At 43.1% G+C, this 18877-nt stretch overlaps 1 protein-coding gene across 1 annotated transcript in view; it reads right to left on the reverse strand.

Annotated features, from left to right (window-relative positions):
- epha8 (eph receptor A8) overlaps positions 1–18877 on the reverse strand; it is a gene marked incomplete at its 3' end in the record, with an annotated part of 205090 nt that overhangs the window by 148163 nt on the left and 38050 nt on the right. The window contains exon 2 of the mRNA XM_080461821.1: positions 2215–2279. Coding sequence (XP_080317947.1) covers positions 2215–2279 — 65 coding nt within the window. The remainder of the gene's footprint in view (positions 1–2214; positions 2280–18877) is intronic.

Below are 18877 nucleotides of genomic sequence, written 5' to 3' on the forward strand. Positions count from 1 at the left end.
GACATGTGGGCAGTGCATAGGAGTGGTCCTAGTGACAAAAGAAAGATTTGCATGTTCAGAGTCCTGTGTTATCACATTAATTCATTGCTTGTGCAACGTGCAATCAATTGATCTGCTATCCTAATCAATATATATAATACAATAATAATGTTTGTTTACATGTCAGTATGTCTAAAAGGAGTGACGTGTGACATGTTGCTCACAGCTGTTTGAGTACAGCCAGACAGTACTTCCTACTGGGATCAGGCTGAGGTTCTCCTGCTCTAACAGGCGGGGAACAGTACAATGACTGGTTCTGAGCAACTCATTTCTTTTGAAGTGTAATATTCTACACACTGCAACTAAAACAGCCTCTGTTACATGAACTGAATAGATGTTGATATTGTTGTTGTTTGAGGGCGAGCTTAAGCCAGGGAATAGAGAGCATTTCCCACGGCTCCAGCTCATCTATGTCCCAAGTTAATGTTATATGAGCTAAACACAACGACAACAACAAAAAATATGTTTTTCCTACCTGTGGAAGGTAATCCCACGCAGTCCATTGTCCTTATTTTGTCTGTTTGTACAACCAAAAGCAGAACAGTGATGCGGTATCGTTGCTGAAGTCCTGACAAATGCCCCTCACAAGATGGCAGATGCACTGACGTATGTTCCTGCCAGTCGGTGAGGCGTCTAGTGTATATGTCTAGGGTATGAACAGTAGCAACATTTCTGCTAAGTTGGAGCATTTTTGAAAACTTCCACATTGGCAGTCGTTTTCAAAAATGTTTTTTTTTTTCAGTGGTTCCGGGCGACGATGTCGTGTACACAGACAAATGTTACGAAAGTGTTCCCTTTTCACTTAAAACATAGTCGTGAAAACTGCCACAGCACCCTCTAGTGGACAGAGCAGAGGAAGTGTTTGGGAGGAGGCCAGGGAAGTTGAAAGGGTCAGCAAAGAATTTCTCCTGGATTTTAAACAAGAACAACAGACTTGAAGGTACCTTATTAACAGAAAGACAACCGTGAATAAATCCTCAAGAGAAACATTTGATGGTGCAGCACACAAACCATTGTTTGTACTCTGAAAGTATTTTTTGATAGCCACCAATATGAAACATGGCCTGTCTCTCAACGTCCTCACATCCACTCAAAACAAAACACCTTATGTAACCTCACATAAATGCCCCAAAGCCTCTCTCTAAATCCATCACGTGAAAGAAACGAAACCTTTCATCAGGTTACGAGTGAATATTTCATGCACATTGAGACAATTAAATCAAACGGTAGAAGCTTGGTTTGAGTAATCTTGATGTTGGAACACGGACCTGTCAGGACGGAGATTCACTTCTCACACTGATTTCACACTCAAGGAGTCATTTCACTCCACCTCTAATCCAATTCTTCCAGCTCTTTTCCCAGGACTTGAAAGACAATCCATCTGTTCCTCCTGGCCGCCGTTCAGTTGTAGCAGCTCCCGTGTCACGGGCCGGAGGTGCGTTAAATATTTCCACCACTTTGGCTGACAGCCGGGGGGAGTCACGGTGGCAAGGCGCTGCTATGAAGATCGCGGCTGGAGTCCTAATTCATCACCCCGGGCTTCATCATGTGGTATTACAATATGCTAATGCCACAACGCTGTGCCCTCACTGTCACCTCGCTTCGTTCGCTTTCATCTTCCTCTTCCCCGCCCTTGGGGGGCCGAACCCCCTCCCACCGCCACCTTTCTGGTAGTGTGTAAGAAGACGTTGGGGGAGGCGGGAGTGATGTCGCAGTTGATGTTGGAATCGTGTAGTTGCCAGGCTGCAAATGACGAACGTGTAATGAGGCCGCGGTGTCAGACTTGCGATCAGAGGCTGTTTGTTTCTTTCCCGACTTTACAGTTTAAGCGGAGCGTTTAACAATCCTGCAACAGGTGTCGCTTTGTTCTGTCAGCTTACAGAGTTCCATCACAAGAGCAGACGGCTGCAATTAATTGCAAAGTTTTTACAAAAGAAAGTTGAATATTTCAAAATATATCACTTTGACTCATCAGAGCATGACGCACAGTGAAAAGAAACATTGAGCCAGTCAGTCTTATGCGCTACTGTTCACGTGGCAACATTTTCATCACATTCTGTAGCCCTGCGAATGCTAACCACACATCTTGAAATGGTGAATGAAACAGAAGCTTTAAAAGCTTTAAACAGGCATTTAGTGACATAAATCATCCCGTGGGAATCGTTTTGCTCTCACCCCGTGTGACGGGTACGTCAGCCAGCCCCAGTCTCCTGTGATGGTCGTCGTGTCCAGTAGATTCACTGAAAAACAAACACAAGAGGGAAGAACTGAACGTTTAATGGTTTGTTTTAACTTCCATCTCTCATCACCATCCTCAGTGTGTGTGTGTGTGTGTGTGTGTGTGTGTCCACCGGACACCTGCCTGACAGCTGTGACTGATGAGGCGGGACGGTCGTCGCCGGATGTCACAGCGTGCCGTGTCACCTTGATCGGTCTCGCCCTCTGAGCGGACCCTCGGCGGTCCGAGCTCAGAATAGAAGTGGGCTCTGATCGTTCACTGTGGAACGTTTCAACACACTGCAGAAGTCTGCTTTTTAGAAATATGACACACAAAACCACAGATCACTCTGCTCCTTTTATAAAAATCCAGCTGCAGATGTAATACTGAGAGGATATGTTGCAGCGCTTATAGTGAGTGGGAGGAGCTTGTTTAAACAAGCACGATAAAAGCTGCAGAGACACCCGAGATGCAATGGAATGGAATATGAAGAAAATCCATTTAATATAATATTTTAAAACAATAAACAAAAATAAGTTGAAACAGGCTAAAGAACACATTTTACTTGCTTTGCTGAGTGTTCGTAAATATTATTTAGGCCAAATAGTATAATTTAACAATTTTTAGCGCTGACTGAAGTTGGTCATTGTATGACTGAATAAACCAGATGTGATACTCTTGTGAGAATAATAGTTTAACATTAAACAGTATTTATTTGAACAATGGGGACAAACCAAGGTTGAATCAATTAAGAAATGTCTCTTCGCAATTAGTAGTTAATAGTTGTAATTAGTATTTTGGGAGTGAATTTGACCTCTAAACTGTACAAACAGGAAACAAATGGTGACCAATGGTTGACTTTGGTGTTTTTGATTCCTGTTTATTTTTGTCTTCTTTTTAAGCCTGATCTGAAGATCTGGTAGCTCCAGTTGAAAACCTCCACACAGACACATCATCCAGGCCTACAGCCTCAATAATTCTTGAATTTTTACCTCGACTCTTTGTGTGATCTCACTGCATCTAAAATTCACATCACATTCGAGCTGGACACACCTTCATGTCTGAGTGGCGGGATATTACAGGAAAGAGGGATGGACAGATGAAGAAGACGCGGATGAAGAACCTGCTGAACCATTAATTCTACCCACCAGCGATGTCCATACTGCCAGCCCCTGCAGTGTGTGTGTGTGTGTGTGTGTCTCACACCTTCAGCACTTCCAGCTAATATGATCTCTGCCCTAGGGCTGCTTGTCAAGCCGCCAAGTGATGTTCCCCACATTAGAATGAGTTTAACAAAACACTTCACACTCCTGAGCTCTCCATCTCTCATCCTTCATCTTTCTGCCTGACACTTGCTTTCTCCCTGCCTCTCCTAAGCTGCATGTTAAAGCTACAGTCTGCACACGGTCTGCCTTGAAGCGGGCAGCTGGCCTCCTCCTCCTCCTCCTCAGATGACTGATGAGTTCTCCAGATGAACAATCAGAGATGGTCCACAATCGTTGTGGGGTAAATTGTGTCAAATGTAATGAAATGTGACAGTCTGGATGTGGATTTATCCATGTGCATGTGCTTTGAGACATCCTTACACTAAAACTGTAAATGAGGTCCATTTTGTTTATGGGGTGCCTCTGCTGTGGTACTGATGTGGTACAATGTGCAACACACACCGTCTATATAAGGTCCCACAGTGGACAGTGCAGCCAGACAAGCTCAGCATTAGGTCAACGGAACTGTATGTAGACCTCCAGGACATTGTTGTCTAAAGGCATAAATCTGAAGAAGGATTTTTCAGAAAACGTTCTGCTGCTTTGAAAGTCCCAGCAATTTCAGTTGCAAGTTCAGAACCAGCAGGACTCTTCTAGAAATGGACGTCCAAACTGAGTCATCAGGGGAGAAGGACCAAGAACGTGATGGTCATTCTGTCAGAACTCCAGCATCCCTCTGTGGAGGGAGGAGAACCTTCCAGAAAGACAACCAAGTCTCCACCAATCAGGCCTGTACGGTAGAGTTTAGAGACAGAAGCCACTCCCTAGTCAAAGACACAAGACACATGGCAGTCCATCTTGAGTGTGACATAATGAACCTGAAGGACTCTCAGACCAGGAGAAACAAAATTCTCTGATCTGATGAGACAAAGATTGAACTCTTTGGCATTAAAGCCAAATGTGTTTGGAGAGAAACCATGCTCATCACCAGGCCAATACCATCCCTACAGTGAAGCATGGTGGAGGCAGCATCATGCTTTCACCACCATCAGTCGTGGTATGGAAGGAGGTTTCAGGACTCTGTAAATGTCCTCAAGTGGCCCAGGTGGAACCTAGACTTGAAAACAATTGAACATCTCTGCAGAGATGTGAAAATGGCTGTGCACAAGACTTCCCAAACATCCTGATGAAGCTTGAGCAAAGAGGACTGAGCTAAACTACAGGAGGTAGATGTGCTAAGCCTGTGGCATCAAACCCAAACAGACTGAAAGCTGGTGTGTCAACACTTATGTACAGTGATTTCTCCCTCTGATGCAAAACTGTGAGTATTTCACACTATATTTAACTGGTGGCAACAGATAACAGATAAAAAATGTTATGCAATGACAACAAAAAAGTTTTTAAAAAATTGGTCCATCAATTTGTACCATGGCCAGCACTGAGAAGCACATGATCTGAGTAACTGCAGACATCCTGCATGAGCAGAAAACACTGAAGTGCCCATCCATCCATTTTCTCCCACTTATCCATTTCAGGGGGTGACAGTCTGAGCACTGTCACCCAGATCACATTACACTGATTAAGAACCTTCCTGCAGGTGGTGAGCCCACAGGAAGGTGGCGCTCAGTGTGGGACATGAACCCACTACCTTAAGATTGTGAGTCTCATGCTCTACCAACTGAGCTAGCCGGGGGAACACTGAAGTGATTCCCGCTTAAAGCTCACACACAGTCATGCTACTCACACACAGATGTTCCCACTTGTGACTGATTAAACCTTCCCTCAGGATTGTGTGAGCACTTTGAGGCTGACGAACGATAAAACTGAACAGATCTTTTTACCTGACACTTTCTATCGGATGCTCTTTTCATACCTGTAGTAGAAACAGCTGACTGACTTTGGAAGTCGTGATGTCAAACTAATAATCAAGCAGCTACTAGCTTTTGTGTGCTGTAAACATAAAGCAACATCATCCAATTAGGCCTCTTTTTTTCACCTGAAAAACGGTAGTTCAGGTGCTAACTTAAGTAGCTGCTGCTTCAAGAAGTAATGTGAGATTTTTACATATAAATGAACATTCTTGGGACTCAAGTCTTTTCCGAATGAGTTCACACAGCTGTGATTAAGGCTCTCTTCACCAGGTAAATCTAGATATTTCTCAGTGTATAGGGTTCTAAATGTGGCATCTGCTGTGATAGCCCTGTGCTAAAAGCATATTATGCACGCTCTATTGGCAGGGTTGCTGCTGCCTGAGCTGGCTAACTTCCATTTGAGCCCACTGCAGGCAAGATAAAATAATTACAGCAAAGGCCAGAAAATGCTATCAGGTACAATGGGCCTGATTTTACAAGCTGTGTTTCTCAATGCAGACAGAAGTGGCACAGTGCTGCTAAACAGAGATTATTACTTCTCAATGTTCAGTTGGTTTTGTAATCTCTCTCACTGGGAGCATGCCCGGCAAAAGTTTAATGTTTGCAGGTCTAAGTTGGTCTTCTGCTCACATTTTATAAAACCAGAGCGCTAGAAGATAATCATCTTTAAACGACTGTAAGAGCTCATATTTGAACACAGCTAATGCAATCTTACGTGCAGTATACTATGTACAGATGAAGCCTGTAGTGGAAACTGACAAAAGTTCTCTGATTCAGAATGAATGAAACAGAATAAGGTTCCGTTTACACAATGTGTTCCAGTGAAAACGGAAAACCGTTGTTGCATTCTGGGGGTACGTCTGAAGAGTCCCTCCTGTCACATCTATGGACTTTACCTTAACCCCGTGGATGATGTCACAGCGTTAAGGAAAGGTGTTAGGAGGCTTCCTAAAGGAGCTTGTGAAAGGCGATCACGGTGGTGTAGCAAGTTAGTGACGTCCACCATGGTGGGGAAAAAACTACAAGTTTCGGAAAATGGACCACAAAAAGCGCATTTGGGTTTTAGATGATTTAAAGTTGTTCGAGGCAGATTATTGGTTTGGTAACTTATATGATTTGTGTCCTTTTTCCAACATCATGAGTTTCCCTGAACGCCCAGATGAGCGGGTCCCTTTAAATGTTGTCGCCACAAGGAATTGTGGGGCAGCAGGAGCTCGCCTCCTTTGATAAAGGATGCATTAGTGGTTCCTATGCTAAAGGAGGCTCTAAAGGAAGCAACAAGCCTCCTTTCCTTTGCTTATTGAGAATTCAGACGGTCCTTACCATGGCCGCCACACAAAACACTTCCGGGGTGAAGGTAAAGTCGATAGGAGGGACAATTTGGACGTACCTTGGGCATTCATTTACACAACAACAGTGCTTAAAGGCAGTGGAACGGCAACGTTTTGTGTCTGCCAGTAATGTTTAGCTGCTTGTACACTGAAGGCTCATTAATGTATTACATTGAATAAAAGTGCAAATTCTCATGAAGCCTTTGATTGGGCCTCTGCTGTTAATATTGTAGTTATTGATTTTTTTCTTCCTCTTCTCTCTAAAAAATAATTTTATTCATCTTGGTATTTGGCAGGATATTGTTTTGGTTCAGACCAGCTCTGTTGTACAGACAACAGTATAAATACCATGACAAGCACATGTATACCATAAATTAGCCTTTAAATTGGACAAAAGCTAAAGTTAATCTCTGTTAATGTATTTGGATTTTTTTGTTTAGATTTTTTTTTGTACTGGCAATATCTAGAAAACCCTGGGATCTTTGTAGCAACCATGATGTTTCTCATATAAAAGTGTTAAAACTGATCAAAGCTTCACAGAAGGACCTAAATGTAGCCATAATTACCTGTTTTTTAATTTGCAATTAAGTACGCTTTACCTCAAATGCTGAACATGTAATATATGCAACTTGTGGGGATCATGAACGTCTCTCCTGGCAATCCATCCAGTCCCAGCTTCAGCCCAAACTGATCTTATAGAACGGCCGCTGTAGAAATAGCCGATAATTTTTTGTGACTTCAGCATTTATATGAAAATACTAATTAAAGTAGTTAAACTTGAATGACTCCACAAACTCCCAGCAAAGCAGTGCCCAGCTCGAGCTCCGAAAAAAACGATTTAATTAGGCTGAATTATTGAAAACACCTGTGTGGGCTGACAGGCCTTCAACACAAATGATGCTTCCACCCTGCAAAAATCTACTGATTTTGCAGATCATGTTATTAAAAGTATTCCGGGCTGCCGGCCTCTTCGGTAGCTCCAAATAGCCGGAGTCAGCCGTTCTTGAAAGTAATGAAGTTTAAGAACTCTTGTGACGCGACAGTAAACTCATCAGAGCGGATACCATCCACGCACACACTCCGAGGAGATTTCATCTGGGTTAGCTGAGCGGCCAGCCGAGAGGTTTTTTTTGTGTTTCGCTCTCGAGTGTCAATTTGCGGTGCGCTGTGGGTCAAGAACTCCCACAATTCATGGAGGCAAGCGGGATGAGTGCGGAGCATCGTAATGGGGATAGAGCGCTCTTCTCCACCGCAGCTCCACTTCAGGATTTCCAGCACGGAAAACATAGTGAGTGTTTTTCCATAAATACCTCGGCCAAGTGGCGCTTCATGATCCCCGCCCTTTCGGAGACTGTTGCTCCGCTCACGTGTTGCAGTTAATCGGCGTGGCACTCCTCCTGATTTGGGCATGAGGCCGCCGGGAAGGGCACCGGGTCTTAGTGGGCAGACAGATGGCAGTGCCGCCGTCCTCTCATCCGTCCCATCCTCGTCCACCAGCCTCCTTCACGTCGTCCCCGGGGAGCCCGACACTTCCTGGATATAAGATGGCGGGATGTGGCGGGGCCACCCTCCGCCTCACGCTCAAGCCAAGGTCACAAACGGATGCCGTCAATTACACTCCTCTGAGTGCTCGCTCGGCCAAAGTGACATAATGAAAGCGGAGGCCTGGCGCAAGTGGATTTAATAATTCTGCTCTGCACCTTGGGAATGTTTGGCTCTGCTATACTGTTATTATTAAAGGATGAAGAAAAAAAAAGACAAATATCCCCCCCACACCCTCCCAACTTGTCTTCCACCTCCTCCCTGAATAAAACAAAAACACGTGAGGTGGCGTGTTATCGCCACAGCAGACACTGTGTGAAGATCCGTGAGCTTGTTCCCACTGGTATTAATTTAATTTCCACTCAAATGAGAAATCCCTCTGTCTTTGAAGGTGGTGGGAGTCATTTATCTCATTTGCCCGGGCTGTCTGAGTTGTACACAAGCGATAGGGGCTTGGGTAGCGTGTCTGCTGCTTTGCTTTTAATGTGACAGGAAGTGTGTGAATAAAACAGAGGACAGCCTGTAATTAGCACTTAGCTTCCACCGCGCACTGTAAACAAGTGAGGGAACAATTTACACTTAATACCTGACACAAAAATTGCCAATACAGTCTTCTGAAATTGTGGCAAATTACTTCAGGAGAGTTTGGTTGTATGGAAATTACAGTAATTTATTGCGTTGCATGTTTTAACGAGACAACAATCCTGATCTCATCTTGGGAAAACCTACCATAAAAACCCCAGTCACTGTTAAATGTGGGGAATACGTTATAAAATGCAGCACAAAGTGCTTTACAGGGTAGAAACAGAATATAAAATGAATGCTAGCTACCCACCCAGCCAGCCCCTGCCATTATATACACAGATGAATAAAATAAAATAGAATAAAATAAATTTCCAAAAAATCTTTAAACAGGTAAAAATGAGACATTAGTTAAATCACTAAAATGAAGGTCTTGCTTTTGAAAACATGAACTTTATCTGCAGTCATCAGGTTTATTGCACATTTTCACAGTGTTCCAAAATAAGGACCCCTTCACATGATGTTTTCAAGTGAAAATGCAAAGCTTTTGTTGTGTTTGTGGGTCCGTTTACACAACAAGGGTGCTCCAAACCAATTCAAACTCAACTTTATGAAAACGCTCTGTTTCAGTGGGCACGGGGGGGAAATGCAACCTTTTGAAAAATGCTCCCAAGGTGCAACATTTTGACAACTAAGTGTAGACAGCAGTAAATTCTGCTACTGATACTGTGCACTATGCCATGGTAAATAGTTAATCTGCACATGCTCAGTAGCTGGATGATCAGAACAATGTTTCCGCCATGGTGTCATGACTCCCAGTCCAGATTCTCCTCGGGCTTGGTGGTTTTATTTTTCATAGTCACCGTAGTAACAATCCAACTTGGTCGTCTGTCCACTAGAATGCTGGTCCCATTGTTCATTTTTAGAGCTTATTGTTCTCTGCTGCATTTGTGTGTGGTTTCATTACAAAAACAATCAACAGCACCCACTTGTGGCCCAATGAGAAAACGACATAATTTTCAGTGTTTCTACCGTTCCTGTGAAAATGGGCATAGTCTTCAAAACGTTGCCGTGTAAACATGAAACTGTTCTGAAAGAAAATGCATTTTTACTCGAAGCGTTGTCGTGTATATTAGCCTCAGTCATTTTCACTGAAAGTCACTCAACAATGGGGTCAAACTTGGGGTTTAGTGAACAACCTTTAAAAGAATGCAAACTACTACATCACATTGCAAAACAAAACAGAAACATAAGGCTCAAAGACAAATCATAATAAACTGCTAAGTCAACAAACTTCTTCTGATTTCTGCTGGTGGGAACTGCGACACACACGTTTGGAAAAGAGTCACAGCTGGTGTGAATTCTGGGCAGTTGAGTTTCCTTCATTCATCCCTCTGGTTTTATTCATTTAACTGGTCCTATTTTAAAGTTAGCCTTGATTTCACATGCTGCGAGTGCAGGCATGTTGGTGCTGTGGTGACCGGGAAGATGACGAGGTGCTCAGGGGCCCACACTGTTGACCTGTCTGCTGTGTGATTTAAATCAACAAACCTCTGATCCAAATCCACTTCTCTAACCACCAAAGTACCACTGCCTCAAAGGTCAGTCGCATCCTTACTGAGAACAAAAATACTCAACATTATCGCGTATTTGTTGTTGTTGGGATGACTACACTCACGGGTGATGAATGCAGAAGATTGAGACAAGAGGACTGCTTGGTCCATCAACTGATGTCATCTTCAGGTTTAGTCCGACCTCCATTTCACCTTGACCTTTGCAGTAACGCTGATCAACATTTTCATTCAAGTTGATCTTCATGCCAATTGATGGCTTTGAAGTAATTTTTTTTTCAAAAAGTTCAATCTGCTCATGTACATTATGTCAAGTGTATGTGAGGTCTATTGTGGCAGAGAGGTCAGGCAGCACACCTGATTCACATCAGGTGCTTAATCACCATAAAGGAGGAGCTGCCCGGACACAGAAATGGCAGGCGGAGGAAACACACAGGGCTGCAGAGTCTCTGTGTGAGTGTTCCAGTTTGTTTGCCTCTGTAGGAGAACCTGAGGGTGACATGCTCAACTGCCACAGCTATATTTTCTGATTTCTTTAAAATGTACATCAGGCCAGTTAAACATGAACATTGGTCAATGGTTGGCCTGCAGACCGCAGTTTGGACACCTCTGCCTTTGCCTGATCCAAATGTCAGGATTCTGACATATAAAGACCTTGTTGTTTTTGTCCTACGTAGTGCCTGAAGTTTGACCCAACAATAGTGGACCACCCCCACATGGATCACTGTTTTCAGACCCCCATAACAGAGAACACAAAGACTCACACGTCCTCGTCTTCAGCCCCGTTTACATATTTCAAGTGAAAATTCATCATTTTCATTTTGTGTGTTTACACGGCAATGTTTTGATGTCTGGTAGAATAGCTGAAAATTATGTAGTTTCCATATTGGGCCACGAGTGGGTGCTGTTGGTGACTTGGAGCATTTTCAAAAAGTTCCACCTTGAGAGCAAAAAGTTAGCTTTTCAATGACTCAGAACTTTGTTGTCGTGTAAACGAGGCTTTATATTCACTCACATCTTTGTTTTGAGTTTTTTCACAGGTCTTCAAGCCTATTGTTTCGGTGTGTGTGTGTGTATGTTGGGGGGGGGGGGGGGGGGGTCCTCCAAGGACCCCAAAGCTCCAAATTGAGTTTGTTCCAGTTTCCTCAGCATTGTGTTCATAAGAGAAAAACACAAACCACCACTTTCAACAATCTTTCTCTCTCTCGGCTCCTCCGCAAATGAAAAAGCTGCCTGCCGACTTGAGAGCTAGTTCCTGCTCGTTCAGAGACACGCCGCATATTTCCCAGGGCGGTGGTCAACTTTCCACTGCCATTACTTCACACCCCAACCCCCTCCCGCGCCCCCGGAGTTCTCCTCATAACACACACACACACACACACACACACACACACACACACACACACACAGACAGGAGCTCCCCGCAGCCTCGCGTCCGTGTCGCAGGCATGTATCAAATCAGCCGCCCGCCAACACTTCTGAGCGTTCATGGTGAGGCTGAAAGTGTGCGTTTGTGAAGTCAACATGGAAGAATTATTGGCTGTCTTGAAGGAAGTTGGCCTGAAGCACCTGCAGACGACAAAAAGCATCTGCCTTTGAAAAACAACACACTCACACACACACACACAGAGGGAAAAAGTTATAGGTGGCAGACGCTCAAAAACCTTATTTCCACCTCAGAAGACGCGGCCATACATTTATAAGAAAAAAAAAAAGTGCAGTCATCATTCTGCCCTGTGTCTTAGTACACACACACACACACACACACACACACACGGATGCACCCACGCGCAGATGGAAAACAACATATGACTGCTATCAACAATGTGCATTGTGCCACTTTGGGGAGAAATACACTGACAAAACGTTTCAAATACATAGAAATATACGGTGATGGACGCTTGACGATGGCGCAGCTCTCGGGCCAGACAGGCATGATGACAGCTTTGTAATTATCTCATCAACACCTCATCGTTCTAACAAGCTTCTCCTTCTTGTCTTTCCCCTTATCTCTTCTTCCTCTGCACCGCCTGTACAGCTCATCATCCTCGCCGCGACGAAGATAAAAGCTCCACCAAAATGCCATAACCCCCCGCCACTCCCCAACTCGTACACAAAGACTGAAGACAGCCATTTCCACTTTTTTTATCCATTCTTTAGTTTTTGTTGCATCCACTTCCCCAACGAAATACACAAATTACAAACCACTTCAAGAAATGACAAGAACCTTCAGCCTTTTGTTGAATTAAAGCTCCAAAGAACCAATATTCTATGGAGCATAATCATTTTTAATGCCCTTTTCCTCCTTTTCTACTCCTCCCTGATGTAGATACATAAATATTGGCGAAAGCAGCTGATGGAGGCGCGTCGAGCTAAATAAGACAAGTGAAATTGAAGCTGCAAGCAGACTTGCTCGGGACCTCACACCCTGGACTCCGGCCCGTCGTGGTTGGCCCTATCATACACTCTGGCCCCTTTAAATATTGAGCAAATATACATTTTAAAGGTTTTAACAAAAAATGACTTTCATTTAGAAAAATCTGGGGGGCTTTTATTTTGAAAGCCTACTAAACTGTAATGTAGCTCATAGCATAGAGGCCACCACCTTCGTCCTCAGAGGAGATAGCATTTGCAAATCTTATTTTGAAAGGCAAATTGCGGACTTCCGTGATTTGTAAGTCTCGATGAGACGAACAATTGAGTTTTGGTTTGATCTCCCTACGACATTCCTACAGGCCGTGGTCGCTCTTTTCGTGTTTTTAGGTGGCCATTGTAGTGATTGTAGGTGGCGCTAGAGAGACATTCTGGCACTCTGGGGGGGGATTTTTACATTTCCTTAATTCTTTCACCAGTCTTGATGAGTGTGCCTAATTTGAACAACATTTGAGCGTGTTTAGTGGGTCAAATTTGAGCTCAAAGCCTCCCCAGGAGTGAAAAACGACAAAGAAAAAAGAAGAAACATACGAAATACAATAGGGTCCTGCCCCTAGGCCAGGCCTAGGCCTTTCGTGCTCAGTCCCTAATGAAGGAATGAGAGGTTTGATCAAATTAAACAGCTCTGAGAAGAGTTTGTTCAGAACCCGTAAGCAAACAATGTGGGTGGACGGAGCGCTAACAGGAGCAGTTCCTAACACACGTCTGGCAAGTGATTAAAGATTTTCTGAGCAGATCAGGCAGTGAAAAATGTTTTGATCGCAACTTCAGTTCTACTCAAGCTGAAGAACAGGACAAGGTTCCTCCTCAGCATGTCGGTACTAAAGGCTCCTCCATGCATTGTGTGTCCGCAGACTGTGTGCTGACCGTGGGTGCGCAGACGATTGTATTCATACTACACTCTGGGCACACTTCTGCGTGTTTTCCATAGCGTAACGTAATGTACCAATACCGAAAGTATCTGTACTTCTCGTTGCAGTGTTCTGTTGCTTTCACTCCAGGAGTTCTAGGTAGTCTGGCTCTTTATTTGCTTTTAAACTGTGATTGTTCAGATGGTGAGACGGAGGATCTGCTCACACAAGCGCCCAGTAGGGTCTGGCTTATGCACAGTCAGAGCACACAGTCGGCACGGTCATAAAATGTGGGCTGCGCGGTGGACAGAGGGTCGGAGCAGACTAAAGCGCACAGGGTGGATGACGATTTTGAAGTTACGAGGACTTTGCACACACGCAGCAACGGAAAGTATGGAGTTTGAAGTGAAAATCGCTTTTGCTTTTTCTTTCCACAAAATGTTCACCTTCAAATGTAAACATTTTGAAAACAATGCAGTTTTCATGTTGGGCTACTAGTGGGTGCTGGTGTTTGTTTTTGTCATGAAACCACACACATCTAGCAGAGAACAATCCGCTCTAAACATTAAAGAGGCCATGTTATGCAAAATTCAATGATGCCCCCCAAGTGAACAAAGTCTGTCATCGAGTCTAGCTTGTTTACATTTTTTAAAAGTGTGTTGCGCCAACCAGCCAATCAGAAATCAAACCCCATATAGTGTCATTGGAGGTTTTGCAAATCCCAATCAAGGTCGGCCCTCCCTTTGACTCCTCCCGCAATTAGGATGCTCTGCTCTGGCACCACGAGAAGAAGTACTTCCTCCTCTTCCCAAGATGGGCATGTGTGGGTGGAGCCAGTCCAGCTCACATAGACACAGCAGATTCAGCTTCTGTGATCCAATATTGAAATGGCTGAAAATCAAGGAAAAGCTGGATTTGGGGAAATAAACTTTGAATACAATATTTTTGGACCAACGAGATCATGTGAATGTGTTGAAAAGCTGTATAATATAACCCCGTTAACAATGGGAGATCACAGACATTGTAGTGGACAGACGACCAAGTTGGATCGTTATTCCGGTGACTGTCAACTATTAAACCACCGTCATAACACGACGGAGGAAACATTGTTCTTATTGTTCAGCTACTGAGCATGTGCACAGCTACTAGTTATTATGGATGACTATAGACTTTGACTACATATTAAACTTGACAAATGCCCATGTTTCTGCACGTCACTGAGCCTCTATCATCCTCAACATGGCGACCAGGATCAACAACATCTCTAATGCAGGACTACCTACACCAAAGGTCTCCTAACTCGGTCCTCAAGAGCCCCTGTCCTGCATGTTTTAGTTCTCTCCCTGCTTCAGCACACCTGAATCTAATGATGATGTCATCACCAAGGTTGTGAAAAAGCCCAAGAACGAGCCCCTCATTGCAATCAGGTGTGCTGCAACTGGGAGAGTGCTAAACCCTGCAGGACAGGGACCCTCCAGGATCGAGGTTGGAGATCTCTGACCTACACAGTGAATGCATCCAAACATCTGCAGGACAACAACATCTCATGCACCACACAGGTGAGATTTAAAAAAAAAAAAACACACTTTTGCCACCAAAAGCACCCAAGGAGGGAATGTAGCACAGCAGTTATGAATAACATCCTGTGGCTGCATAGAGTGTGTGGCTTTTTTCTCTGCTTTTAACTTCCTTTATATGCATCAGGCACATCCAGCAGCATGTGACTGGAGCGATTCAAACGGTCCATTGATCGGCTGGTGGTGGTAAAGTGCCAGCAAATGAAGCTCTGCGCCAGAAAATACCATTGAACGTAAACAACAGAGGACTCACAAAGTGAGCAACTGCAAACTGTTTGATAGATGTTACACAATGTCCGTCAGACAATGTGTTTTGTAGACAAATATATATTTTTTCTGCTATTGCTCCTCAGTGGAATGGAGAGCTGCTGCTTTAGATTCCTCAGGGAGTTTGGTATTTGTTTGATGAGATTTAAAAAAAGAAAAAAACAGAAATGGGGGGTAAAAAACCCTTCTCAAATCCACTTTTGCAAAGTTTACTCCGCCAGTAATTCTCTTCAATTTCTATAGAAGGAAACTAAATCTCGAGGTGTTCTGGTTGACAACCAGGCTGTAAATGAAGTAAGAACTGCAGGCTGGGACCGAAACCTATACTGAACATGTTTGTGTTTCTGCAAGTGCTTACCAGCAACCTGACACTTCAATATTTTCACTGGTTCTTACTATTTCAACTAATATTTGTTAGTAGGAATGCACCGACACAACTTTTTATAAATGACAAGTACACACCTTAAGCTACTTTCTGACACCGAGTACCAATACGATTACTTATCAAGTGACATAAAGCCTAATTCGTACTCCATATGCAAATGATGTGTGAGCGCTTTTTTCAACGTTGCCATGAACCTCCTCCACACAGCCTCTGTGTCGACACTACGTCACCTCCCACAGCCTTGTAGGCTCCAGGATACGACTGGGGCGTGAGTCTGAAACTCTTTAGCATGTAGCACATCTCAGGTCCAAATGTCTCTGGTGATTAAGTTGCTGGTGTTGTGCCAACATTCTCTCTCCTCCTCTTGATATTTTGTCAGGACATCATTTACAGTCAGTCTTATTTTCATTGATATTAAACAATCTCCAAGTAACGGACATTGCTTGTCCTCTCATGTCTACCTGCTCCTGATATTGCTGACTTACGACGTCACTTAATACTCAATGGGTTGTATCAAGGATCTCTTACAAGTAGTCCATGCAGTATCACACTAGATACCTAATACTGGTATTGTATCGGTCCATATCTATTTATTACAAATACAGCTAATTCTCACCAATTGCAATTCATACTAGTGCTGTAGTATTCAAGCGTGGTCTTGGTCAGTAGCTTGGTCTTGAATACTACATTTCAAGGTTGTCTTCTTGACTTGTAGAGGACATATGGATGAATGAATAAAAATAAGACAAAGTATAAACTTGAGCTTGAATTTGGTTTGTTGGTTCTGAATCTGGTGAAAGAAAAGCATGGGTCTGCCAGAGTAGAGCTAATGCTAACACACATTTAGATTAAACATCTTGGTGCTACAGGACTTTTTCCCAAATATCTGACAAATGTATACAAATGGTTAATATTCCAAAGTTGACTTCAGTGTAAAATGTTCACTCAATGTGGGATTAGAAGGTTAGAGGATTGTTGGATTTAACCCCAGCTAAAGCCAAACGTAAATCTAATAACATTTAATTATCATGTGAGCTAAGGCTTCTCTTTAGATTTGTTTTTCACTGTTTGTACAGATAAACGATTGTATGAACAATTTCTTTAGACACTTTTGCATTGTTATTGGAAGACCACATTCTGTCCATGAATCCATCAACGTTGTTGTGCCACTTTAACAGAGGAGTTTTAAAACATTGTAATTGAACTTGAGAAATTAGGTTTATAAATGGCAAAGCCTACGACGTTTGTAACTACAGAGTAATCTGTGTCGGTGTAAGTTTACATGCAGTACAGCAGTTATTCCTCTATAAGGCAGCTGGCAAACCTTTTGGAGGAAGTAGGTCTGACACAGAAGTTGACTCACGATGAACCAGAGATCTGTTTCCGCCAGGGTCTGCAACCTTTTTAACATATGAGGGCAACTGTGACAATCCATGGTCAATGAGTGGAGCATAATCACTCGCGGGCTCAAACACAATTCAACAGCAGTACAATACAAAACTACATCTGGGACTTCAAAACACTCAATCAGTGGACAAAATGCATGAAATAAATTAAGAATAAAAACACATCAGAACCTTTCTCAGTGCACTCATCAGGCAGGTATGATTAGACACCTCTGACTAGCTCCAGTGCATTCATTTATATTATGGAGGTAAGGTTACTAATAATGTCAATGTAAATACTCTCAATACATGCAAACTCACATCAGGAAAACATTGAGCAGCTCAGTGCAGGCATGTCTGCTTTCAGATCCATACTGGAAAGATCCCTGCATGTTAAGAGTGAAGCCTTTTAGGCTTAGCAACGAGAAACACACTATGTTGAATTTCTGAGTAAAGAAAAACAAAGATCTTTAGTAAGTGGATACTATTGTAAAAAAATTTTTTTTTACTATTTTCTAAATAGTTATCTTAATACTAAAGTTCTACTTACTGAGAAAATGCCTACTTGATCTTAAACCAAGACACAGTTGACATGACAATGTGGAAATGCATAGTTTTTGCATTTTCATCTCAGAAAAGATTCATGTTCACAAGGCAACATTTTGAAAACGATGTCGGTTTCCACAGAAACAGCAGAAATTCTGAAAACAATGTAGATGTTGGGCCACTCGTGGCAGCAAAGAACAATCGACGACCAAGTTGGATTGTTATTACGGTGACTGTCAAAATAAAACTACCAAGTCCCAGGAGAATATAGACAGAGTCATAACACCATGGAGGAAACATTGTAATGATTGTCTCTACTGAGCATGTGCACAATTACTCGTGACTACCAACATGGTGGGCATGACCAGTGGAAGCATTTCAGGAAAGTTGTGTGTTGCTCCGTCAAACAGATGAGGTTGTACTGTTTTCAAAAACTGCGATTTTCTTTGAGTTGGAGCGTTTCCAAAAAGCTTTGTTTTCATGGAGTCGGACTGTTCTCGAAAGGTTCCACCTCAGGAGCCATTTTCAACAAGTTGTGTTTTCAGCGACTTTGACACACAAAAACCCCCAAAACACAACAAAATGTTTCCTTTGTGACTTGAAGAAGTTCTTGTGTAAGCAAGGCCTAACGCCTCACAACAGCATTAAGAAACATATGTAACTTTACACCAGCCAGTAGCTGTGATCACTTTCAGTTTAATCTAAATAAAATTGATTACCTTTCAAAATAAAAGCATGTGTGAAACCACCGTTTGACTGCCAGTTAATTGACAGGAGTACGGTCATCTGAGCTTAATGAGTGTATCAGTCATCAGACTGTCCCATTAAACTACAAGTTAAAGTCAGATTAACCTGCTTCAATGTCACCAATCAATGCCACTACTTTATTACTAGTAAGAGTAACCAACTAGCAGTTTTTACACATCACACAGCACTTAATGCAATCCAGTGTGTGTTTGTAAGACAAAGTTCAAGGGGACAGTGTAGAGCAGTAACTGTTGTGCATCAGGTATCCTGCCTTCCTTCAAGGTAACTTAACAGCTGCTCCGTCACAGATCACTAACTCCTCATCAGTGTGTGTGTGTGTGTGTGTGTGACCCTGCTTTACTCATCACTAATCTCCAGTCCAGCAGA

Source organism: Lipophrys pholis (assembly GCF_963383615.2).
Source record: "Lipophrys pholis genome assembly, chromosome: 4".
Taxonomy (NCBI): domain Eukaryota; kingdom Metazoa; phylum Chordata; class Actinopteri; order Blenniiformes; family Blenniidae; genus Lipophrys; species Lipophrys pholis.